At 33.8% G+C, this 27,161-nt stretch overlaps 2 protein-coding genes and 1 long non-coding RNA gene across 3 annotated transcripts; 2 read left to right on the forward strand and 1 right to left on the reverse strand.

Annotated features, from left to right (window-relative positions):
* Positions 1-2,537: 2,537 nt before the first annotated feature.
* Positions 2,538-4,081, reverse strand: LOC122591726. Its single transcript, XR_006322700.1, has 4 exons — positions 3,812-4,081; positions 3,630-3,715; positions 3,297-3,384; positions 2,538-2,895 (listed from the first exon to the last, which is right to left on the reverse strand). It is a non-coding gene; the product is annotated as an uncharacterized LOC122591726 (long non-coding RNA).
* Positions 4,082-4,632: 551 nt separating this feature from the next.
* On the forward strand, positions 4,633-11,310 carry LOC122590188 (receptor-like protein EIX1). The gene is made up of 2 exons (XM_043762524.1): positions 4,633-6,433; positions 9,742-11,310. Exons 1-2 carry the CDS (start codon positions 4,681-4,683, stop codon positions 11,001-11,003), a joined length of 3,015 nt encoding a protein of 1,004 aa, XP_043618459.1. The 5' UTR covers positions 4,633-4,680; the 3' UTR covers positions 11,004-11,310.
* A 10,599-nt stretch (positions 11,311-21,909) lies between these two features.
* Positions 21,910-23,171, forward strand: LOC122585978 (23 kDa jasmonate-induced protein-like). Its single transcript, XM_043758093.1, has 2 exons — positions 21,910-22,396; positions 22,813-23,171. The coding sequence occupies exons 1-2, from the start codon at positions 21,983-21,985 to the stop codon at positions 23,011-23,013; spliced, it is 615 nt and encodes a 204-aa protein (XP_043614028.1). The 5' UTR covers positions 21,910-21,982; the 3' UTR covers positions 23,014-23,171.
* The last annotated feature ends 3,990 nt before the right edge of the window (positions 23,172-27,161 follow it).

Raw genomic sequence — 27,161 nt, forward strand, 5'->3', positions numbered from 1 at the left:
CTAAATTTTGGATTTGAGCTCAAGAGGATGGATGAACACAGTTGACTTTCTGAAGTCAACTTTGACCTAGAACAATCAAACCCTAATTTACACACAAATTTGACTTTGAGGCTTCAAAACCCGATTTTTAATCCTTGGTGAACACACAGATGTAAACAAACATATCCCCTAACATAATTTTGATTCAAAACATAATTTTCGAAATCAATTGATTTTTGACCTAATTTCAAATAATAAAAACCCTAATTTGAGTTAAATCAGTTCTCCCCATAGAAAAATCAGTGTTGAAGTTATAATGATAACTTTGATACTATTATTTTCTATCGTACATGCATATATGTAAGATAAAACCTGCAGAGGAATGTGTATTGACAGGGTATAGGAAATGAAACAAAAGAACGGGACGAGAACATAAATTAAGTATCGCATGCCTGAGCCATAAACCGCGGAAGCATGATCTTCAATATCTGATCAAGGACTTGTGTGCCGCTTGATTCAATCGTTTGAACTGGTATTGCTTGGAAAGGAAATGGAATATCAATACTGACCTGAGCAAAAATTTCAAACATTTAAATACCTGATATACAAGTACAGAATTATGTTTGAAGATGTAAGATTTTGAATTATAATTTAGCTGTTTGTAGTTCAGAGAAAATAAGCAGAAATCTGAGTAGACCTCGATCCTAATAAAGTCCAAACAGAGATAAATCCAGAAAACATAAGATTGACTTTTAAAAGTCAAGTGCATTTCTTTTACAATTGATCATAGATGAAATTATAATAACCTAAGATACGAAACCAGAGTCAATGGAGTCCTGAAAAAGCCTTTTTACTTTTGATTTTTTCCTGAATTACTAGGTGATTATTACCTACAACATTTGTTTTAGGGACTATAAAGAGCAGATATGTGAATAGGTCATGGTTAAAATGCTTTCGCACTTCATAGGATGTTAAACTCCCATATAAAATGGTATATTTGGCTAAACCTGTTAGTGGATAAGTAATTTGAGACGGTTGATGTGGTACTACAAATGGATTCTGGTGGACCCGTTTAATCTTTCAATTTACCTGTTAATTAGATGTTCAAAATCGGGCGGGGTCGGTAATGGGTCAGAACACCTTTTAGATATTCATAAAAATTGATCAGAATTAGACGAGCACCTTTTAAATATGTATGTACGTGAAAATAATATAACCATAGTCTCATGCTGTATCTATGGTTTATAGTTCACAATCTCATGTTGTATGCTTTGCCTAATTATTTTTGGCTCGAAACAAAATTGACAGCATTAAAGGCATTTCTATTTCTATTACCAAAAAAGGCCATTTTGGTACCTTTATCATTTTATTTTCTTCTCACGTGTCTTTTTACTAATAACAAAACGTATTGAGCAGCCGACTTGTCAAAAATGACACTGATACTGGTGTCTTCTTTTGAAATTTTTCTAAGCATCTTGTAAAGTTGTAATGATGTAGGAATGAGCATAACGGACATCACGATCCAAATGGATTCGTTTCGAATCGATAGCTATTGTGGCCAATTATCACGAAGTATATCACCCTCGCCTTCATGGACCCTGTTATAACTGGAGTAAAGGTCCGCATCCCAGACCAAATTATATTCCACATAACATTTTAAGAGATTACACACCTTGCAGTCCACATTACAACTATAACCTGAACTATGGCCAACCATATCCTCAGATGGTTTAGCGTTGGTAGATACAACCGTTGGTACATCGTGATGGTGATTTTTATCTGATCTAAACACCTCAAATTGGTATTGCCAGTCATTATGATGGTCATAATCAGTGGTAACCATTAAGATATCGCCACCCCCAATCATCACCATCAGACTACAGGATAGGCCCCTAGGGGGAAACAGATTGCTGGTAGAGGCCATGTACCTCAACACCGGTTACAACACCAACATTCTGGGAAAAAGTAAAGAACAATAACGACCTTCTTTCCATTAAATAATGAAGTACATTTTGTATGTATACGTCTCATATTCTCCGGTAACACTATGTAACTGACACTTATTTGGGTAAGGTCTAGGTATGATCGTCTTTCCATGTTATAAACTTGACCTGTTATAAACATACTCAATATCATCTTGTATTTGTATATATATGCTAGCTTAGGTTCTTGTAAAGTGGAGGTGAATAGTAGTTTCCTCTGTATTATTCATCACAACTAAAAACCTTACAACACCCCATGGACAGGATACAAGGCTCTAAATATATGGCCTATTAGAGTATATATATTATCATATTATGTAGCATGTACTCGAGCTTATCTGCAGACTGTTGGCCCCTAGAGTTTTAATGATATGATCTTTGTCCTATTTAAATGCTTCATCGTGACAAGTAATATTAATCGAAATACAACAATGTCACCACCTAGATAAATAAACCTGATGGCTTTAATACATGCTACATAATATGACCATTAAGTAATTTTTTGATCGAGTTGATCAAATTGTAACTCTCGTGAAAAACAACTACCAAGTAAAAGCAGACGTTTAGAACTGCAACTCAATCAAATCTGCCGTGCTCATTCTAAAATCAAAGGACAAACACAATGTCATTCAGAAAGTCAAGATAGAACTGAGAAAACCAGCTAACTTCTAAGACACATCCTACTTTGATAGGAAAGTTTACGTGTTTAACACTACAACCAGCAATCGTTTACTAACGCTAACATGTTATTATGACCCAAACAAGATAAAATGTATGTGGCCATCGGCTCTTAAAAGACTTACAGTGATTCATGACTCCAAGTCTACCATTAAAATCTTGATCACGACAACATGTATTTGTCACCCAAACAAGTTGATATGTATGTGGGCACCGGCTCTTGGAAGACTTAGAATGATTCAAGATTCCAAGTCTACTGTTAAAATCTCGATGACGACAATTTTGTCATTCAGGAATACAAACAAGTTTTGCAAAACACTGCAGTCAACAAAGCATCGTTGGCTGGCAATAATAGGGACAACACGTTATGGACCCAAACAAGCTTTTTCTGTATGTGGCCACTATTACTTGAAAGACTTTGTGTGATCCTTGATTCCAAGTCTACTATTAAACGTCTTGTGGAATCAAGTCGATATCAACCTAAGTATCCGTTCATATAAGATTTTAAGGCATGCTGCGTTATATATATGCCCCATTCCCCCAAACAATTTTTTTGCATATTAGATTATCAACTATTGCTGTAACCGATAGCTTTTGTTTGTCCAAAGATTAACCGAGTTTGATAGTGGACTATGGTAACCAATAAAGAATATGTACCTGCAATCTTGGTACCAGTGATTCGAGCTGGTTCAACACGTTTTAAACTTAAATGGGCTCCTCTTCAAACACCATACCGATTTTTACCCTACGAACCAATAAAGAAAAGACAAAAAGAAAATAAAGATCTGAGAAGTGAGAAATAAACGATATGCAATCAATAAAGAAAATATAATCAATTGTAACAACTTTAATGATATGATTAAATAACCATACTTAAACTACAACTACTAATTAGCACATAATAAATTACTACGATATGTTATCTTCTGTGACTCTAATCATATAATAACATATATATACAGGTAAAATATACAAAGACAATCGTCTAACCTGATGCAATCGAGCACTCTTCTGAAAATTTTTATCTTCATACCGCCTACCGCCTGAATAAGCTGTTCCACTTTGATAAGATCTGGCTGAGAAGTGAGCGAGAATAGGTTGCAAAAACAGAAATTCTTAAAAGTATCCAAAATAACAAGAAAACAAGAAAAGAATAATAGTCGCTCAGTCACCTTGCTTTGATTAGTCAATTAACCATCAACACTAGAAAGCATAATCCACCAATTGACTTCAATTCAGAAGAAGCTAAGTTGAAAAGTTAAAATCTGAATGCATACCGCATCCGCTGCATCTTTGGCTGCTCGAAAACGTCTTGAATGCTTTTTGCTCTTTGCCCTTGGAACAACACCATCTATATCTATTTTTCAGCTGATATAAACTTAGGAATGATATACTCTAATACTCTATCAGTGTTAAAAAGAGATTTTAAATTTTTAAATAATAAAACATACATATATCCATGTATAGGAGTTTGTGTGGTCACACCATCACAAAATGAGGATCTATGGAATCAAACATGCACTTGAACACCACATCAAATGAGGTTGATCACGTGTCAATATCCGAAAATTCAGCAAACTGAAACCCGGGGCCCTGACCTGCATTTTATCCTTATTACCTTAAGTTTGTTACCAGTTACTACAATTCATCTCAAACTTGTACACACTGTATGAATAATCAAAATATCATAACTATTTTTATATGACTCAAACAACTTGTACTCACATAATAGGAGTAAGTTATGGACCCAAACAAGCGGTTTCTGTATGTGGCTACTATTACTTGAAAGACTTCGTGTGATCCTTGACTCCAAGTCTACTATTATGTCTTGTGGACTGAAGTCAATATCGACCTAAGTATACGTTCATAAGAGAAAGATTTTCAGGCATGCGTGTTATATATGTGCCCTATTTTCCCCTGCTTTTGCTTTATATAACGTGCACTCTATCTTCATTACTCCAAAATGGAATCTACTTTTCTTTTCACTTTTCCATTATTATTCCTGTTTTTTCAAACATATGGCGCAAACAGTAGCAACACTATGATCACAGCTTCCTCAAACATTACCTGTAACCAAAGGGAGCGGCAATCACTTCTTGAATTCCGAGAAGGCCTCTCGGACAATTCAAATCGTCTATCAACATGGACCGGATTAGAATGTTGTGAGTGGGAGGGAGTTGGGTGTGGCAGGAGGCATGGTCATGTTGTCAAACTTGATCTTCGATCTCCATTGTCTACCTGGAACGACCATCCTTTATACACAAACAAATTGCTCGAAGGTAAGGTAAGTCCTTCCTTAATCAACTTGGAGCATTTGCGTTACTTGGACCTGAGCATGAACAATTTCTCGGGTCAAAATATTCCTGAATTCTTTGGGTCTTTCAAGTATTTGGAATACCTTGACCTCTCTTACTCTGGTTTTAGTGGTGTAGTCCCTCCTCATCTAGGAAATCTCTCAAGGTTACAATATCTTAACCTTAACGTTGCAGATAGGTATGAGGTTTCGTTGATAGTCAAGGATGATCTGCGGTGGGTGTCTTTGTTGTTGTCGTTAAAGCACTTGGACTTGTCAGGGATAACAATCGGTAAGCATATTGATTGGTTCCATCCAGTTAACATGTTGCCTTCTTTGCTTACACTGAACTTGACCAGGTGTGATATCAATATCCCCTCCATAAAATCCTTCAATTTCACTTCCCTAAATTCACTCGATCTCTATGGAAACAACATAACTTCAACCATTCCTGTCTGGTTATCAAATCTTACTAGCCTCGTGATTCTAAGACTTAAAGAAAACAACTTCCATGGCCGAATACCTGATTCTATTGGAAACTTGAGCTCTCTTTCTTTACTCAGCCTTTCATATAATCAATTGTCAGGGCCAATACCTCTCTCACTTGGTGGCCTATCATCTCTAAGAGAGCTCGCTCTTTATGAAAATCAATTGAGTGGGAGCATACCTGAAAGCATTGGACAATTATCAATGCTTGAAAAGCTTTATCTTGAATGTAATAAATTGAGTGGAAGCATACCTGAAAGCATTGGACAACTAACGAGGCTGCAAGTGCTCGCTCTTTCTGATAATCAATTGAGTGGGAGCATACCTGAAAGCATTGGACAACTAACGAGGCTGCAAGTGCTCGCTCTTTATGATAATCAATTGAGTGGGAGCATACCTGAAAGCATTGGACAATTATCAATGCTTGAAAAGCTTTATCTTGATGATAATCAATTGAGTGGGAGCATACCTGAAAGCATTGGACAATTATCAATGCTTGAAAAGCTTTATCTTGTATGTAATAAATTGAGTGGAAGCATACCTGAAAGCATTGGACAACTAACGAGGCTGCAAGTGCTCGCTCTTGATTTTAATCAATTGAGTGGGAGCATTCCCGCTAGTCTTGGTCAGCTTTCAAACCTCCAATACCTCTCTCTTTGGGGTAATCAATTGAGTGGCGTGGTTTCTGAAATTCACTTCACCAAACTCAACAATCTAACCTGGTTGCGGTTGGAAGATAACCCATTAACGTTGAATGTGAGCCCTCGTTGGATTCCTCCCTTCCAATTGAAGTTTTTTTTGGCAAGCTCCTGCAACATCGGACCCCGATTCCCGAGTTTGATTCGGAACTCAACACATCTTGAAGTTTTACATCTTTCGAATTCGAGTATTAGAGATCGCATACCGGAGTGGTTTGAGAGCATCTCCTCTCATCTTCGGGATTTGGATTTGTCGGACAACCAGATCAGTGGAAATCTTCCACGAATTCTTGGATCAACGAACCTTCCTCATTCAGGTACAATTACATGATAATAACCTTTTTTCATTTTGCGACTTATGAAGACTTATTTAGGGGTGTTTGGGTTAGATCTTACGTTGATTTTTAGAATTGGTTCTGATGGAAATTTTATAAATTTTTGTTTTTAGGACTTAGAAACGAATTTTAATTTTATGCACCAACTTAATTTTTTATGACAAAGGGTTGTCACTAACAATACCTTTCATTTATATATAAAAAGAAAAAAAATAATGGCCTCTGGACAACAATCGAATATCCATTGACCTACCCCGTATGAATCCTATGATGCTGGTAAAATATCTCCATATGATCTAGACAACCCGAAAGATTGAACCTACGTATTTCAACTTCACATATGGGTCTAGTTAATACCTTTCATTTATATATGTCTTAGACAAACATAATTCAAAATATTTTATCTTTTACATTATAGGAACAAATAAAGAAAACAAAAGAAGTAAAAAGATGTGATAACTACCGATGAACTAAAACAAAATTGACATATTTTTCACGCTACATGTGTTCTTTTAGTTTATATTAATAAATCTCTTTTTTTTATATACCACATATATAATTAGAATTATTATTTAATTAAGAGACAGGTATATTTAATTATTAAATTGTTATTATATTGACAATTGTAAATAATGTATGTTATTGATGTAAAAAGGGATATTGTAGTTATTTTAGTAGTCAATGGTAGATGTTGTAAATTAATTTTATTAAGAATGTTATAAGTATTTCAAGTATATTTATTGATATTTATGGTGTATAATTTAAAATAATGAACAAAATTGAAATATATTTTAGAGTTATCAATTATTAAGTAGAAAAAAAGAAAAGAACAAAACCTTATAATGCATTTTAGGGTTATTAATTATTAAGTAGGAAAAAAGAAAAGAACAAACCGTTATAATGCATTTTAGGGTTATCAATTATTTAGTAGAAAAAAAGAAAAGAACAAACCCGTATAATGTAGTATAGATTGTTATCACATCTATCAATACAACATATGTATTATATAAAAACTAATAACTTAATACTCCTATATGATAAATTAGGAATTTCATGCCGCCCGATGGGCGACATAAGTTTTTGAATACGTTTACCTTTATGAGTGAGGTTAAAAAAAAAAACCACAAATTTATAGGCGACAAGAAGTATTGAAAACCAAAAGTTTAAAAATATAAAAAAAATGTATTAAACCAAAAGATAAAAAAGAGAACAAAAAAAAAGAATACGAAAACCAAATGAAGAAGTTATAAAAAAAACAAATGTTACATATAAAAAAGGTATAAAAACCAAATGTTTAAAAGAATATAAAATATATATTTCGCAACAAAAAAACCAAAAAAAAAAAATAGAAAACTAAAAAATGTATAACATTTTAAAAAGCTATAAAAAAAATGTTAAATATAATAAAGGTAAATAAAACAAATTTTACAAATTACAAAACATTAAAAAAAATTATATAAAGTTAGGGGGTTGAAGTAATAAAAAGGAAACAGGAGGGACAGAATAATAAAAGAAAAAAGAATGAGGGGCTAAAGTGCAAATACTTTATTACTAAATGAAAACCAAAAAAAATAAAAAAGGGGTGGAGGGTTTGAACCCGAGAGCTCCATCGCATAGGCATAGAGACCAACCACTGAGCTAACTCCATATGTTGTATTACAATTGCTAATTCTCATATTTATATTGAAAACGGAGATAAGACAAAAAAAACCCTGTTCACATCCAACTCTTTTATTATAGTAAGTAATAATGTATGTAGTTAATTTTATTTTTAAGATACTTTATATGATTTAAAATTGTATATTAGCTTAAATGTATATTTCCACTTAGTCCTAAGGTTTTATCTCAACTAAATGTTGTGTTTGCGGATGGTTTAGTTGGGGTTTTCTTCTCCTACCAGGTATTGAGAGTAAAGGGGCTCTCTAGCTCGGACCCGGTTAAGATAACGTAAGCTAGATCACCTATTGCGAGCAAATGATCCACACCTTTAATATATATATATATATATATATAATCTATATATTGAGTAAAATTATTGTTATTTACCAATTAATAAGGGTTGGAGGGCTTTAACTATGGATAGTGATATTCTTACAACAAAACTTTGCCATCTACAACAAAGATACAAACTTTATTGCATAGAGTATAACTGCATAATGAAGATATTGTTGTAAATTGCTAAATTTTGTTGAAGATTTATCATTTCTCACACTCAGTGGCGGATCTATGAATGAAAATCACGCGTGTCTAATTTTAGTTTAGGCAAAAAAAAATGTTTTTTCCTCGTATTTGATATCGGATCAGGTCGGGTTTTTACAAAAAAATTGTAATTCTATCGCAAAGCGAGTTCTTTCATAAACTACCTATTAGCAATTAAGGGGAATTCTCATAAAATTCCTTGTTTTACCTTGCCATAACATTAATTCAACTTATATCCGACAACTATCTTAACTACGAAGAAATGAAAGGAGTTTTTATTGTTAAACAATACTTACTATAGGAAATGATTCTTGGTAAATTTTGTTTAATTCCTCCTTACACCTAATTTCAAAAAAAATTCACGACCACTTTTAAATCTTACTAAATTAGTTGTTGGGGGCATTATTATTACATAATGGCATTACTCGAAAAAGTCTTTTGATAAGTTTAATGTTTAAACATCAAAGATTTTGAATTAAAAACATAAGAAAAGTGACTAAAATTATGCTACTAATAAACCATTAGGATTAGAAAATAGTCCATTATCTTTCTAAATTGTTTTATTCTATAATTAACGGATCTATGAATAAATAATACGTGTATCTAATTATAATTTATTACATCGAATGCTTCAAAAGAGTTACTTTATAATTTACCTAGGTTCAAACCCTGAAATAACATATGTCCAATCGTAATTTTCTATATGTCTGCTGAAAAAAGTTCCGACCTAACGTAGGTCCGTGGACCTAGTTTATACCTTAATAGAACCGCCCTTGCCCACACTTAATAGAAGTTTATACAGATCATGTATTGTTTCAAACAAACTAAGAAAAATATTTTGGGTGTGTGCAATTGATTTCATGTAACCCGAGTTAAATCTTTTGTGTAACATTTTATCAAAAATTTTCAGTTAAAATAAATAAACTTATTTACCCATTATTTTTTGTGGATATTTGAATTAGATACAAAAAAAAATTTTTTTTTTTGTGTTTTCAGAAATTTAAAGTTAACGATTGCTCCAATATAACTCAACTTAACTTAACTTGTCTTATAAAATTTAACTAGACTAATGATTTCCTTATCCAATCCAGGTCTCCTTTATGTTATTCTTAACAAAAATCGCTTCACTGGAAGCGTTCAAACACACTTATGTGAGTTGCTTAGTATAAAAGTACTGGATCTATCCGATAATAACTTCTCTGGAGTACTTCCCAAGTGCTTAGGGAGCTTGATTCAGTTACAGGCGATGGATCTTACGTGTAACACTATAACAGGTGCTATTCCGAATTCATTGGGTTCTCTATTATATCTCCGATCATTGCACTTGGGCAACAACAAATTTGAAGGTAATCTCCCGGTGGTTTTACAAAACTTGACAAACTTAGTCACCTTTGATATAGGGAACAATTTGTTGACCGGTAATATCCCTTATTGGATCGGAAAAAAATTATCAAAGCTTAAAATCTTAAATCTTCATTCAAATAAGTTCATGGGTAAGATCCCACTGGAACTCTGTCAAAACAACGATCTTCAATATTTAAACTTGGCAAATAATAACTTAACTGGAACTGTCCCTCATTGCTTTTGTAATTTAACTGGTATGATCATGATTAATGATAAATTTGTAAACTATGACATCGATATCGTCAACAATAGCTACATTCAATATAATAGCAGTACTAGGTATGAAGAAAGTATTGTGAGTTACATAAAGGGCATCCAATTGAAGTACACCAAAAACGCTAGGTTTCTTATATCATTGGACCTTTCAAGCAATAGACTTATTGGTGAAATTCCTGATGTTTTGATGAAACTTGTGGCGTTAAAGAATTTGAATCTTTCTAGAAACTTACTAAGCGGACAAATTCCAATAACCATTGGAAATCTAAAGCAAATGGAATCTTTAGATTTGTCGGCGAATAAGTTGTCTGGTCAAATTCCATCAAGTTTATCTAGCTTGAACTTTCTAAGCTACTTGAACCTATCCTTCAATAACTTATCTGGTCCAGTACCAACCGGAAATCATCTTGAAACTTTAGGTGATCCATATACTATCTATGAAGGGAACATTGAGCTATGTGGGTCGTCACTATTAAGGAGTTGCAAAAAAAACAATTCCTCGGATGCTCATGCCGGGAAGAATGAAGGTAATGAAGGGTCACAAGGTTGGTCGTGGTTTTATGCTGGCATGGTCTCTGGTTTTGTTGTGGGCTTCATGGGACTTGTTGGTAGCTTGCATTTTATTAGGATTTGGAGAGTAACTTACTTTGAGATGATGGAGAACGTTTACACTTTTCTAATGATCTCAATTATGGTAACTCTTGCTCGACTAAGGAGGAAGATTTTCGAATAAGGTATTTATATTCACAAAGGGTGAATCAGGTTGGTTTACAGGTCGAGTACGGTTCAAGTCAGGTTATGATTTAGCTTGTGAAGAACTGGTCTAGGTTGTGACTTGTGACCGAGTATTATGCATGGAAAGTTGTAGCAACGTTGAGATTATGCAAGCTGAACGTTGGAATATTGGGAACTAGATAATAGGATACGTCAGAGTTTCTATTTGCATGTGGTTTATTTACTTTATAAAAAGCAGGTTATAGTTTTAGTTTGTTTTTTTGTACCTTCTGTTAATTAATTGAGAAAGTGCAGTAAGTGTTTTATATTTTTCCTTATGCAAACATATATATACATATATTCAGGGGCTTGTGACACAACACAAAGAGTCAAAGATCACTCTTTTACTATAAATTTGTCTAAACATATGTTTCATGCTTAGGTTAGTTGTGTTTACCGGCCTAAATTGATATAACGACCTGTGAGCCAACCCAAAAATACGCATGGACTAACTATTTTGACCAGCCAACTGCCAAGAGACTATAATTAAGAACTTATTTGGCTCCTTGTTTTTTTTTTTGATTGGCTAAACCGATAAGTAATTTGAGAGGGTTAAGGTGGTGAATCTTTATTTGTATCTCATTGCAAAAATCGCAGTTTTTTTTTTTTTCGTTTAGCGGCTTTTTTTTTTGACAAAAATGTGTTTGTCGCATAAGTTTCGTCGCAAAAAACCATGATCTCATTTCTTCTTTTAATTCTCTTTTTAATAATATTTTTAGTTGACAGAATCATAAAAAAAATAATAAATAGATTTGAGTACGTCAAGTTAATACAAGTAAACTTTAATGGCTCATACTAATGTTTTTTCAATTTCTTTTAGCATCATATGTTAGAATATGCGCAAATGGAAGTTGCAATGCTAATTATCAAAAGACTTGCACCATTAAAACCATTGCCCAAAGATATATATATATATATATACTCCATACTATATTCATCTGACACTGTACGTTTGGTATGAGCATGGCATCATTTAATTAGTTGAAGAGATGGCGGCTTGAACGTGGTTTTCTTACTTGTCAACAACATCCAATTTTAAATCTTTAATGTGATCGAGTTAGGAATAGACGACGAAGATAGGATTTACATTGTGTTCTGTTGAGTCTATGATGCATTCTCTAGCTTTTTATGATGTTTTACTAATTTGATATGAATCATATGATAATGGAAGGATGTGGTGCAACCTGAAGCATACATAGGTAGCATTGCTTAGTTATGGTAGATGTTTACTTATGATCAGTTGTCATAGGAGCCTCTTCTAAAGGCAGTTATTTGCCAATATAGTCAAGGTCAACGTGTTTTGACTTTTGAGCCATATATACCCCTTCTTCAGAAGCAGTGACTGAATCTACGAAAATACATTGTGGGGTTCGTTGTTGGGGCCATCGAGAGAAGTTTTATTAGTATGCAAAGTTTGGCAACGGATAATAAAATAAATTTGCACTTAAACAATGTTCAGAAATTATCCTTTTTCTATCAATAATTAAATTTTCAATAAATCAATGATATTTTAAGCTACAAATTAATGCTCGTACAATTCAACTATAATATAATGAGCAAGTGAAGTGCCTAATCAAATTACAGTACTCAATACGTACCAAACTAAATTATGTTAGGCCTTCGAAAGATATCTTCCTCACTGCTATACAGTTATTTTTCCTCCTAAACATACTCAAAAACTTTCACTTATTATAAGGTCTACAGTTATTTTTCCTCCTAAACATACTCAAAAACTTTCACTTATTATAAGGTCTCTTCCTGACTTTTTGTTCAAAACTTTTTGTTTTATTTTATTTTAACTCAAATATTAATAAAACTTTTAATTTTTATAAAAATTAAACATTACATAAAAATTAAACATTACATCACATATTAAAATAAATACTACTACGTAATTAAAATTACACTACCATATTATTAAACTTAAACAAGTAATATTTATAATTATACAAGTACATCAACGTTGTTGAGCATTTGTCTTTATCCCATCCTTGAAATTTTCTCATTCCTTACATATGTTGGAGCCATAAATTTTTTTAAAATAATGAGATCACAACAAACATGTTAAGTTACAGACTACTAGCAGAGACATACCAGGAAGAAATTTCAAATGGGATAAAATCAAAAAATTCGTAAAAAATAGTTTTAAAAAGGGATAAAATGTTTAAAACCTATAGAAAAAAAATTAAAAATACATGACAAAATCCAAATTTTGAAGGGGGGGGGGGCATTATCCCCCTTTGACTCCCCTTTAATACCGCGCCTGACTACTAGCACGGTACTGCGCAATGCAGCGATAATCATGGTGGTGGGGGCGATTGTTGGTGGTACATGCGGCGTCGAGTGATGTAGATAATTGATGTAAAAGTAATTCATGTAAAGGGCTAGAGATACTTTTTCTTTAAAAAAAGGACTAATAGTGTAATTTAATTATTAAAGACATTTTAAACATTTCTTTTCATATAGCTTTCAACAATATGAATATTTTTCTTTATACTGCAATAAAGTATAAATATATAAGATGTCATTTGAACTTATTTTGGAGCAAGATAGCCATTAAAAGAAATCAAAAGAAAAAAATTAAAACCTCTCACTAATTTAAGTTTTACTACAGTTGTCTTTTAAAAACAGTCCTAATGGGAGTGTATTGGAATCCAATACATTTGAACACCATTAGAAGGGTAGTGTATTGGATATATAATTATATATTGATATAATTGTGGTTGTATCTAAATGTATTAGATGTATTAGTTATTGGATAAATTGAAAGAAAATATATTAAAATGAGATTTTACTAATCTGGCATTGTGTGATAGTCTATTGAGTGTATTGAGAAAGAGTATCGGGAGTGTTCTAAACATTAGGGTTTTGTACTTGTGGTCATATGAATTTTTTACTTATGATTCATATACTACAATATACATGCTTTATGAAATTATAATTATAAATTTATAATAGTTAATAAAATTAAATGTACAATGCATACTTATAAATTATAATAATGTACTGATCAAAATTTAAAATATGTATCAATATTTATCAATGTTCCTGGCGTATCTTTAAAATATTTTAGGATTGTTTATCATGATGAATTGCATGGATAACAAAAGTCGACACAACAGTTACCGTTTTAATAAAAGGTTTGGTTTAACTAAATAAAAATGGGTACTTGGGGAGTTGGGGTGGGTTTGAGACTTTGAGATATATGAACTGGCCCAGTTGAAACATGAGGACACAGTCCGATTGTGACAATGAATCTAATATAGACAAAAATAGAGGTGCACGGAAAAACCGGTTAACCGAATCGATTCGAAAATTAACCTATAACCGTAACCGGTTAGTAACCGATATCATACTAATCGATTATAGGTTTTTAAAAACTGCCAGTTACAAGTCGATTAGGATTTTCGAAATCATTAACCGATTAATAATCGGTTAACCACAAACCGATTAATTTTTTGGGATTAAACCGGTTAACCGGTTATGGGGTAAACAATATAATTTATATTTCGAAATCAATAACCAGGCTTCCTGCTCGCTGCTCCTAGTCGAATCCCCAATCGATCAGTATACCCTAACAAATCCAAAGTTTTGTTCACTTGGTTTCTCCTAGTCGAATCCCCAATCGATCAAGCTCTCTGCTCGCTGCTCCTAGTCGATCAATAATCCCCAATTCTTGCTCCCTGCTCGCTGCTCACTGTTCACTTGTTCACTTCATCATCAATCGATCGATTAAAAGTTCTGTTCACTTGTTCAGTCGATAATCATATAAAAAAACAGTCGATCAATAATCCCCAATTCTTGGTTTCTTGTTCACTTGTTCACTTCATCATCAACCGATCGAGTAATCCCCAATTCTTGGTTTCTTTCAATAATATAACCACTGATGTTTTGAAAACTTACAAACCGGTGTTAATATAACCACTGATGTTTGGTCTGCCCCCCATGGTTTACCGGAATCGTACCTTTGTGTTACAGCACATTGGGTCGATCCAAAGACTTGGCAATTGATGAAAAGCACAATTGCATTTGAGATGTTTGGATATCCACATACGGGAGATGCGTTATTTGAAATTTTAGATGAAGTGATACAAACTTATAAGTTGGAAAAAAAGATTTTGTCAATTTCTTTTGATAATGCTTCAAATAATACTAGTGCGGTTCAAAAGTTGAAGATAAAGTATGAACCTATCTGTAAGGGTGTGTTTTTTCATAGTAGATGTGTTGCACACATCATTAATTTGGTTGTGCAACATGGACTAGAAGTTCCCGCGATTAAGAAGGTAAAAGATGTTTTTAAAGAAATGTTACAAGATGTTTTTTCAAGTTCTAAAAGAAGACGTAAGGAGTATGAGAAATTATGCAAAGACTTAAATAAACCGTGTCTTGGTCCTAATTGGGATGTACCGACTAGGTGGAATTCTACTTGGAAAATGTTTGATAGTGCTATCCAACAAAGACCTACTTTAGAATTGTTCCATGACGGTCTTGTTTCAAAAGATTTGGCACCTCAATTTCCTACTGTGGGTTGGGATAGTATTGTAAAATTAACCGAGTTACTTGAAGTTTTTAAAACTTCAACCACTATTTTGTCCGGAGTTTATTATCCCACTAGTAGTTTGGTACTAAAACAACTATATTTGATGTGTGGAAAGATAAATGACTTTCAATTTGGGGGTAACGTTTATGAAACAATGATAGCTCCAATGAAAGCGAAGTTTAAAAAATATTTTGAAGAAATGCCGCCCGTAATTACTTGTGCCGCCGCATTAAACCCGTGTTTAAATGTTGCGGGTGTGGAGTTGTTAATAGAAAACATATGTTTCGATTTGGATTTGAACGATAATGACCCCAATTTCTCGGATAATGCAATTAAACATTTTAAAAAATGTTTAAAAGAGATGTTTGATGTGTATTTGGTTAAACATTTTAAACATACGCCAACAAATGGCTTCGGAGTCGTCAAGCTCACGGGCGAACCCCGAGCTAAATTTGTATAACACTTTGAGAAATGTTAGTAGTAAGCGGTCTCGGGGTAGCACCCCAAGTAGTGAGCTCGGAAGATATATAGGAACCGACTTTTTGGCAACAATGCTTCCCGAAGAATTTTCAAACTTTGATATTTTGGCTTGGTGGAAAGAAAAGGAAGCCCACTTTCCCGTTCTAGCTGCCATGGCACGTGATTTATTAAGTGTCCAAGCTTCCACGGTAGCTTCGGAGTCGATTTTTTCTCTTAGTGGAAGGGTTTTATCAGTTAGAAGAACAAGGCTCACTCCAACTTCTCTTGGAACGTGCATTTGCTTGAAAGACTACTTGGACGCCGCTGAACGTATACAAGATGTGACTAGTCTTGAAGATCAACTTGCCATAGAAGAACCCATACATCTCTATGAAGTATCACAAGGAAAGGCCACTCCACTTTCTGACGATGAACTTGACGAGTAAGTTTTGTTTTGCTATTTAGTTTATACTTTAGATGTTTTCTGTTTTTTGTTTCTCTTTTGGATATTACGCCTCTGTTTTCTGTTTCTGTTTTGAGTTGGTTTTCGTTTGTGATGCAGCTGATGCTGCTCATGTTGCTGTTTGTGTTGCTGCTAAAACTGATGCTACTAAAACTAAACTGTTCTGTTCCAGTTCTGTTCTGTTCTGTTCTGTTCCAGTTCTGTTCTGTTGATCTGTTCTGTTCAGTGCTGTTTTCTGTTCTGTTCAGTTCTGTTGATGCTACTAAAACTGCTTTTCTGTTCTGTTTTCTGATGCTACTAAAACTTATGTTCAGTTCTGTTCTGTTCTTTTCGGTTCTGCTTAATGTTTCGGTTTCTGTTCTATTTTCTAGTTCTGTACTTCTGTTCTGTTCTGTTTTGCTATATTAGTTGTGGAATATGCTAGTTTATGTTTTTGTTTCTGTTTAACATAGCCAAATCCATAAAAAGCTACTGCAACTCTGCAAGTTTATGTTTCTGTTTAACATAGCCAAATCCATAAAAAGCTATTGTTCTGTTTCTGTTTCTAGTTTATGTTTCTGTTTTATGCTACTGTTTCTGTTTCTGAATATGCCATAGTAATCTGCACTGCAGATTCTGCAGGTTTAAGAATATCGGTTATGCTACTGTTCTGTTCAGTAATCTGCAAGGTTATGTTTCTGTTCAAGAATATCGGTTAACTGGAATAGGTTAACCATTTCGGTTAACCGGTTTTTATAAACCGTAACCGGTTCCATCAGTTTCATATTTTTTATGGATTAACCGGTTATTAACCGGTACCGATTAACCAGGACCGGTTAATTTTTTTTAAAAAAAAAACCGATTACGGTTATTAAATTAACTAACTGAAACCGGTTAACTGGTTTTGACACCAATAGACAAAAATATGTGATATTGGGCTTACCATGGTTTCTGAATTCTGACCCCCAATAAGGCAATAACTACCTTTATAATTATGTAACTGATCAAAAAATATAGAAAAATAAAATCAATACACTAATTTTTTTTGAAATTCTAAACTTCCATAGTTTCATTATAAAAAAAAATTAAATAGATAGGAAACTTTTGTCTCGTGTACCGGAATACTTAAATTGCACACCACATAAATTTAAATTTATGCCCTATAAGTTACTATGGTATTACACTTTGAGATTACACCATTAGAGATGATAAACTTCAACATCATTGTTATGAAATGTAGTAAATTTCAAATTTTTTCTAATATAAATAACATGTCTATGAAATCTGTTACCATTGTTGGGAAATTTCACTATAAACGAACAGATAACCGGATGTGATCAATCTTTGAAGGCACGTAAACACTCTCAGATTAAGTCAATTTGGCGGTTCACCCGAACTATTCAATCGGATATAATCAAAGATTAAGAATTTTCTGTGTATATGTGTTTAAGAGAACAGAACTAGAGAAAAAGAGATGAAAAAAAGATGTATCGATCAATTATCTAAAACGGGATATAAATTAGGGCCTATTCACTATCGTAAGTCAGTTAATTAAAATGTTTCGAATTTGGCAAAATTAGCCCCCCAAATTCCAAAAAAATTTTTTAGCCCTAGCCAAGGGCTCTGCCCCATGGACATCGCTCCTAGGGGCGCTGCCCCTGGACCCCCGTACCTTAGGGGCGAAGCCCTAAGGTCATAATAAATTCAAATATGCATGCACTCCGCACCTCCAATCCTATATGATGTATTATTATAACGTTATTGATCAAACAAGTTAATTCAATTACACTAAAATATCCAACAACCATGACCATATAAATAAAATAAAACTATGTGTTAACATAATTAATAAATGTTTATATCATACTTTATACTAACAAATTATTTTTAAGTATGTTTATACTGATATCATGTCAAAGTATAAACTTATAGTATATTTAAGTTACGTTATCATTTTAGGTTTTGTTAAATAGAGTCCCAAACATGCATAAAATAGTTGTACCTATCATGATATCCAGAGATATGTTTTATATGAAAGGTAATTTTTTTTATACATGTTAAATAAAACCCTCAAAACTACCTTTAGTATTTTCCTTTTAATTTTTTACTTTTAACATATAGATAATAAAGTCAACGTGTTTTTGAGCTATATAAATTAATTAATCTAATTCTTAAGGTCCCCTACACATATGGTTTATGACATAAAAGCCATGTGTATATGTTTAATAAGTCCTGTATACCTATGTTTTTATGATGGGACCAATCTACCTTGTTACCCCTCATTTACAAATTGCAAAAGACTTATTATTTTTTAAGTTGAATTTCACTAGAAACTTCGTGTCGTGATTTGACAGCGAGAAGTCTAGCATACGTTGTTCTAACCGGATCTGCATTAGAGAGCTCACTCGAAGTAGAAACGTGTATTTGAAATACCCGATTAGGGGGGGGGCCCCTACTAATCCGCCCGAAGGCACGACGATTAATATGGGTAAACAATACCCCTTCATACTTGAACCTTAGTATACCTAAGTCAAGCCATCATAAAGGGACTTAATTCATATGTCATCCCCAAGGCTTGCACACAAGACTTCTTGCAAGGAGGGATGGAATTTCAACCACTCAACTAAATCTCGGCATAAGAAAATAATTACAAAGAAGGTAAAATTAAAAAAATCCAGGATGCAAATGTTTAATACCTATAGGAAAATTTTAAAAATACATGAAAATGTTTAAAAATTCATGATAAAATTTAAAATTCAAGGGAGGCATTGACCCTCTTTGCCTACTGATGAGCGTCCATTTTGTGATAAAAACCCCTATCGAAAGGCTTCATTTCAATGCTTAAATGAGTTTATATTCCAGAACTATCGGTACTTAATGGAATTGTATGTTTATGCATGTTCACGGAAGATGCGAGAGAGGGTAAATGACATCAAGTAACTCAAGAAAGAAGCCTATGAAGTTCCAAGACACAAGGAAGTGATTCGGGCGCCGAACAAATAAGTACGAGTACAAACAGCAGCAACCAGCGCCGCTGGCAGCCATGCCAGCACCGCTGGAGAAGACCCAGCGCCGCTAGCCACTGACCAGCGCCGCTGGCCCAGAAAAGCCCACAGCCAGCGCCACTGGTGAACCCACCAGTGCCGCTATTCGACCCTGATCAGCAACCGACATAAATCACTATTTAAGCCGAACTAACCCTCAAAACCCTAAGAGAGAGCCGATTCAGCAGCCTTAGCCTCCCAGCAACAACCCTAGATCGATTTGCATATTTCCAAGAAGGTTTTGGAGCTTCTAATACCTTCCGATCTTCATCCTTGGTCTAGGTTTTTTATCTTATATTTACTATACTTTATCAAACAGTATCTTTCATCTTTTCAGACTTTGTTATTCCTTTAATAATCCTAGGCTAGTAGGCTGAATACTTGTTTGGATCGATGTGATCATGTAGACGTTTATTGTTTTACTTTGTTTGTTTATCGTAGATCCATGTTTATTAGTAATTCATGATATTATAGGTTTTATATCTGAATATATTAGTTTAATTCTGATGGTTGTCTATCATCATACACTATGACTAATATGCCCAAAAAGTCTAAAATAATAGTGAAATTAAACATCACAAAAGGAATAATTTGTTCTCTACGTTTCATCAAACACTTACAATGCTTCAATTAAGATTGTCTTATTTCCACTAACCTGCAACTCTACAAGTATTAATGAGTTTTTTTGCTACTATTTTATAAAACACAATCCAAAAAATAGCCAAAGGTTAAAACCAAAGTGTCATTCCGAAGTTCTGTAATGATGCTTAGATCCTTGGAGAACAGAGTTCGAGTCTGAGCAGACGAGGTTTTACCTCCAATTTAACGTCGTGCCTTCTGTAGCAGTTAAATTAGTAGGTTTTCCCTCCCTTGTGGTCCCTAACTTCGTGGATCGGTTGCTAGTGACTGTCTGTCCATATGGATGTAACGGCTAGCCGTCCCGTGACACGAATGTTAAAAAAAATCCAAAAAATAAAATATAAAATAAGATTACAAATATTGAAAGAGGTTATAATTAATAAATAAAAAAAGAAACCTATTTCTTATTTATTGTAATCTTGTTTTTCACAACTTTTTGTCATCCGTTTGAAATTTTATCATATATCATCATCCATAGTCATCCATTTGAAATTTTATCACATCTACGTTCAAGCCATCATCCATATATACTAGCTTTAGGGAATTAGGGTCGTCCATACTAAACTAATAGGAAAAGTAAACCAAACTAAAATTAATCAAGTCAGATTATCTAGATATAGCTTAGAGTTTGGACTATCTTATGCTTGATATACCCAAATTTAAAAGTGGCTTTCGAAGTCTAAAATTTGTTGGAGAAGATGGTATGAAGAGAATGAGATAAGAGAGGCATGAAACTTTTTTGATCCATCAAATATTTGTGGTCGAATCCAACAGTCTAAATTAAACGAGACCACTCTTCACTTAATGAAACAAAAGAGATTACGTTTCATCTCACGTTTAAAAGCATTCCCCTCTAAATGGCATTATGAAAATTTAATGTATGATAGACAAATGAATGGAGTCATGAAAAGTAAGTCTATAATAAGCAATGGTGTTAATGTAATGCATATCATAATTCACTACACTAATTGAAAATCATTGAAGACAACAATCAATTTAAACAATAATGCATGTAGCTACGAAAAGTCTATAATAAATAATATTGTTAATGTAATGCATGTGAACAAATATGCGTATAGATAATGGAAGCAAAGGAGTCCTTGTTTATTTTATGACCAACCATTAACAAGCCTCATAAATTAAAGTCATAATTGTTTCATCTAACTCAATTGGTATATATAAATACACAGATTTTTAATTCTAGATAACTTTTTAAGATACCTTAGCTTCATGTACATCCAATGCATATGAGGGCTTAATGGAGCCATACTAAACCTTATGGGTCATTTAGAAATATCAAAAGTAAATTTACTTTCGATACAAACTCACTAAACCGGAAGTTTAATTGGATGATATATTGCATTATTTATACTCCGTATTTAATTGGGTCTTTAACACAAGTAAAAATAACAAGCGAAAATGAGTAGATTAGATTTGTTATCCATCTTATTTTGTAACTCTTTAGCCTCTTGTTCGATTTTATTAATATAAATACCGATGTTTAAAAAAAATATATATAAAATAATGGATGTTAGAAGCAGATTTAAGTTCTGGTATGAAACTTCACCACAAGGGGATGTACGTGGTAACATTAAAAAGCACACGTTCTAAACTTGATAATACCCCAAAACACGAGGGGGCATTTGTGAAGTTACCTTCTAAGTTTGTTTATTGGAAGAAAAAGCTTTGCTATAAATAGAGCCCCCTTGATTAACAATGCAAAACTGTCAAAGAAAAACGTACACACATAACCTTACTTACAGTCGTACATACTCTTTTAGTCTTTTTGTTGTTGGTAGTAGGACGTACTATCGATGGCTGATAACGTGTTTGGCATCACTGTGAGGTGGGGAAGTAGGCTAGATAGGGCCCTCAAGGCCATGGAGGATACAAACGTAGGCGGAAAGCGTGATCAGGCACTTGCCTATGTCAAGGAACAAAAAAAGAAATTTGGGGATGGAGTTTCCACACTATGTATCTTTTATAATGCTACTGGTGAGAACTTGTTTTATGTTGACGACAACTCCTCGTATGGAAAAATCTATGACTCGTATCCAGTTATTGTTCACAATGGGCAGTGGGGTGCGTTTCTGCATATTAAAAAGCCCGGCGAGGCAGCTGGCTCGGGTGCATTTGTAGTATATAGTGGCAAGTACAATAATACAGATTATTGCAAGCATCTAATTGCTTGGGATGTCCCTTGTGACCAATTGACAGGTTACAACCACGTAAGTTAATTTGCTCGAAATGATGTAGAGCGCTGAAAATCATAACTTGGCCGATAACTAAATTAGAACTAGTCAGCGTCACATTAGAAAAATAATTTCTCGAATAACTGATCAATACGTATCAATCACCAGTTTAGAACCAACCATTTATATTAATTAATTAAGCTACCTGACTAACTATTCATCATTCATTATACAGTATAATTATCCGTGAATACACACTAATATTAATTATTCCCTTCGTTTCATTTTAATTGTCATAGTTTGATTTTAAAATTTTTTTTTTTTTTAACTCTGACTGTAATGATTTTTTTTTGTGTTATACAAATTTAAGTTTCCCATTTTTGCTAGTATTAATTAGTACAATATAAATGTAAAATAAATTTGAATATAATTTGTCGTGCATATCTGTGCAGGCATATTGTGGGATCTATGATGAAGACTTCGAAATCAACACGGGCAGGGGCGGTAGGGATGTGCACGGGTCTAGAACCGGCCCGACCCGGCTTGACCCGGGAACCGAAAGTGCAAGAAAAGTGGAACCGAGAATCAGCCCGTTGACCTCCCGGGCGGGTCGGTTCGGTCCGGATTTTATCGGGTCGGGCTCGGGTTTATAAGGGTGACCCGAAAATGAATTTCTAGCTAGGTGAAGAAAGTGATGGTTGATCTCTGTTTTGCTTCCGAATTCATAAAGCTGATGCATCATTTAAAATGATGAAGAACTGACTTATTAATTGGGATGTTGATGCAATGAAGAAAGAAATTGATTTGTCAAGACTCGTATATTTTGTGGTGATGTTTTTCGTGTGGATTTTGATGAAAGAAGAGGTAGGTAGTGCAGGAAAGGACACTAAAGTATCTCTAATATCTTATCTTATATATATTTATTATTATTATTTATTATTATTATAATATACATTGGGAACTAAAATATATATAGTGCTTGACAACTTGCATTGTATGTGGTCATCCATCTGCTTAAAAGTAAAAAATCCTTAGGGTGAGAGGAGTCATGCCTTCCAAATTCCCATCCCTTTCAAATTCTACCAATCAAATTCCTCCAACTCAATTTTTCTTTTCAACCCTCCCAATCATTTTTAATGGCATTCATGACTTTCCCATCCCTCTCAAAAAATATTTTTCTTTTTCATTTAATTTAATCAAACAATTAATGAAAACTATATCATTTAACTAAATTATGAAAGAAATTATATATATACATAAAATTACATCTTTGGTCCTTAAAGTTGGTAAGATTTTCAGTTATAGCCCTTAAGTGAATTAATTACAGAAAACCCCTAAAGTTGGTCAAATTTTTCACTTTTCACTCCGTCACTAACAACCGTCTATTAGGTCTGTTAAGTGAGGGGCAAATTCGTTATTTCACAATGATTTTTTCTTCTTTTTCTTCCAAACTCAAACACAAACCCAGATTCGTCAGGTTTTGAAAAAAAAAACGAAATGTCAAATGAAATCACGGCGGCCGAAAATTTGAAAATCGCGTCAGAAAAATTAAAATATAGATTTATCTCTTGTTTCTTTGAATCTAAACACGAAACATGTCGGCTCAAAATTCAATCGTGCACGAACCCTAGCCAAAATAATCCGATCTAGACTTCGTCGGAAAAACTTGACCGCTGAAAAGACTTGTTTGAATTGAAAAGAAAGACAAAACAAAGCAATTGCAATTTGAATCCAACCAAATCTATCCAAAACCAATCCCAATCCAAGCAATTTCGAATCCAAAAACCCTTGCTTCCGATCTCAAAGTTGTGTGTTTCGAGTGCGTGTTTGTGTTTCTTTCCGAGTGTGTGTGTGCTCGGTGTGTGTTTTCAGTTGACATTTCGTTTTCCGGCCACCGTGATTTTCAAAATCTGGGTTTGTGTTTGAGTTTGGAGGAAGAATAGAAGATATCATAGTGAAATGACAAATTTGCACCTCACTTAACCGACCTAATAGACGACTGTTAGTCACGGAGTGAAAAGTGAAAAAATTGACCAACTTTAGGGTTTAGTCTGTAATTAATTCACTTAGGGCAATAACTGAAAATCCTGCCAACCTGAAAGACCAAAAATGTAATTTTCTCTTGATAATAACAACAAACATAATCTTAAACAAAATATTATATTAATAAGTCTAGGTATAAAAATATAACTTTGAAAACTAGATAAGTTTTTTGTAAAGAAAGTAAAAGTCTAGGGAGCTAGAATGAAAATTTGCATTTTATTGGTTTTGACTACTTATCTTCTTCCCTACACCATATATACAATACACCATATATAAAAATACACGCCTGAAGCTATATCGATCTCCATGATTTTATAGGTTTGAGTTTTTTTTTTAATGTCTGCAACGTTCAATTCTCCCTGGCCCCACCTCCCCAACGTCTTTATTCTTCTCAACCCGCACCGGGCTTTAATGTCGTTGAGCTTCATGCCACTGCCATGCCGCAGGGATGGCGGCGATGTTCCCTCGGCGGCATGGCATGCCTTTTCCCATGCCGTCCTCCACTCCTCTCCCCCTTAGGAATAGATGGAAATTACAACTGTATATTTATTTAATATTTTATTTTGAAAACATCAGATGTATACTTTATTTATTGGCTAGTATATATAGAAAACCCAACCATTTAAGATAAAGAGGAAGGAGATGCTTCGCACTGGGATGGGATCTCGTTTTTCATCAAAGACTTTAACTTTATTATCTTCTAATTTCATTAACTTGTTTGTATGCTACTGCGTTTCAATAGATGAGTTACATCCTCGCTTTCTATTACCATTATAGGTTACAAGTACATACATATATATAGATACATATATATATATATATATATGTTACACCTTCATAATTTATTTTGCTTTCCATGCTCATTTTCTGTTATTATCATTACATGATAAATCAATACAGTCCACACTCTCGGGTTGCCGCCGGGTTTGCCGGGTTTTGCCGGGTTTGGACCGGCCCGACCCGAGAACCGAAAAATCACTAAAAACTAAACCGAAGCCCGGCTCGTGGAGCTCTCGGGCAGGTCAGTTCGGGTCGGGTTTGGGCGGTTTTGAAGTGGGTTATGGGTTTTCGGATTATCTGCTCATCCCTAAGGGGCGGAGCCACATTGGCATTAGGATGGGCCAAGGCCCACCCCAGCAGACCACTTATACTTTAATTATATGTAGATGAGTGATAAAGTTTTAGGTTTATAATGAAGTTGGCCCATCCCACCATAATAAAATGAAAAATAATACTGGTCTATCCCACCAATGTCTCTTACTTTGCACAATATGACAAACATGTTTTTATCCGCCATTCTTTCTTGGACTAACAGAGCCTCAACTATGGAAGTTTAATAATTTTCATTCTCTTTTTCTTATTTCAATCTAACAAAGGTATTTTAATTTATTCATTCTATTTCTTTCTTCTTTTTTACTACTTCGTAGGTTTTTATTCCAATCAAACAAGTGTATTATTTATATATCTAATAACTAATACTATCTTAAAGTATTTTGCCTTTTTTAAAAAAAAAATGATTTGAACTACCTAAAATACCCATATTCTTTATTCACTAATTTAAACATCTCCACCTAATAATACCTATAATAACCTTAAATTTCAACCATTCATTTTTTTCGCCTCTGTCCTAAAATCTCAGCCACCAATTTTTTTCTCACTCATCTATAAATCATTTTATTCCTCTAATTTATTCAAAATCTTTTAACTCAAAAACCGTACATCGATATATTATAAAAATTATACGGGTGTTCTTAAAATTTCATGCTACTGTTTATGAACTAAAATGATGTTATTTCGCAGCCATTTTTCGACCACTGTCCAGGTAAAAAAAAAAAATTTTTGGCCCTCCCCGTATCAAATTGCTGGCTTCGCCACTGAACACGGGTGAGGTGTATAAAAAGATGGAAGCTGGTGGCCGACGACAGCATACAACTCTTAAGAAAGGAATGTTTGTCAAATCGAAAGTTGATGAGAGTTCTTCTCCTTTGTATGAAGCACAATTTATTCTTGCAGATGCTGCATAACACATCTGATCGATGCATGCATATATGGCTGGCTGTTGGGCACCAATGTATTTACGTATGACACAGGCACCAATATATATACGTATGACGTACCTGCTGCTTGAACAACAATGTTTCATGAAGATCGATTTAATTAGTCTATTTGTATAATAATAAATCCACTGTCCACATATGTGTTATGTTGTGGTTTCAATTAACTTTCAATAAATCCATCCATATTTTGTGGTTTGAAACTTTGAATATAAGTATAAAGCATATAATCCCATATATGCCCTTTGATTTGTTGCTTCAATTCCTTGTTTTCATGAATATTGAATGTTAATCAATTTGTGCGGAAATATATATCTTCTTAAAAAATAGCTTAATAATCCTTTTAACAACTTGTTTACATAACAAGTGAATCTACTAATTTTCTCTCCTAATTTTACCATTTGATTTTACTTATTTTTCTAATAATCCGGTCATCTATATACTTCTCCTTTAAGCGCAACATCTGAACAATCATAAAAACAAGTCCTTTTGGACTATTTTGACTGAATTTCAAAAAGCATCTAAAAGGTGAAATTTATTCAAACAAACAAAAACAAGTCCTTTTGGACTATTTTGACTGAATTTCAAAAAACATCTAAAAGGTGAAATTTATTCAAACAAACAGGGGTGGGAGACACATATATAATACTACTAGTCATATGTCCGCACGATGCGACCTTGCGACGGTGCGATGATGGTGGTGG

The sequence above is a fragment of the Erigeron canadensis genome, chromosome 1 (genome assembly GCF_010389155.1).
Source record: "Erigeron canadensis isolate Cc75 chromosome 1, C_canadensis_v1, whole genome shotgun sequence".
Lineage (NCBI taxonomy): Eukaryota > Viridiplantae > Streptophyta > Magnoliopsida > Asterales > Asteraceae > Erigeron > Erigeron canadensis.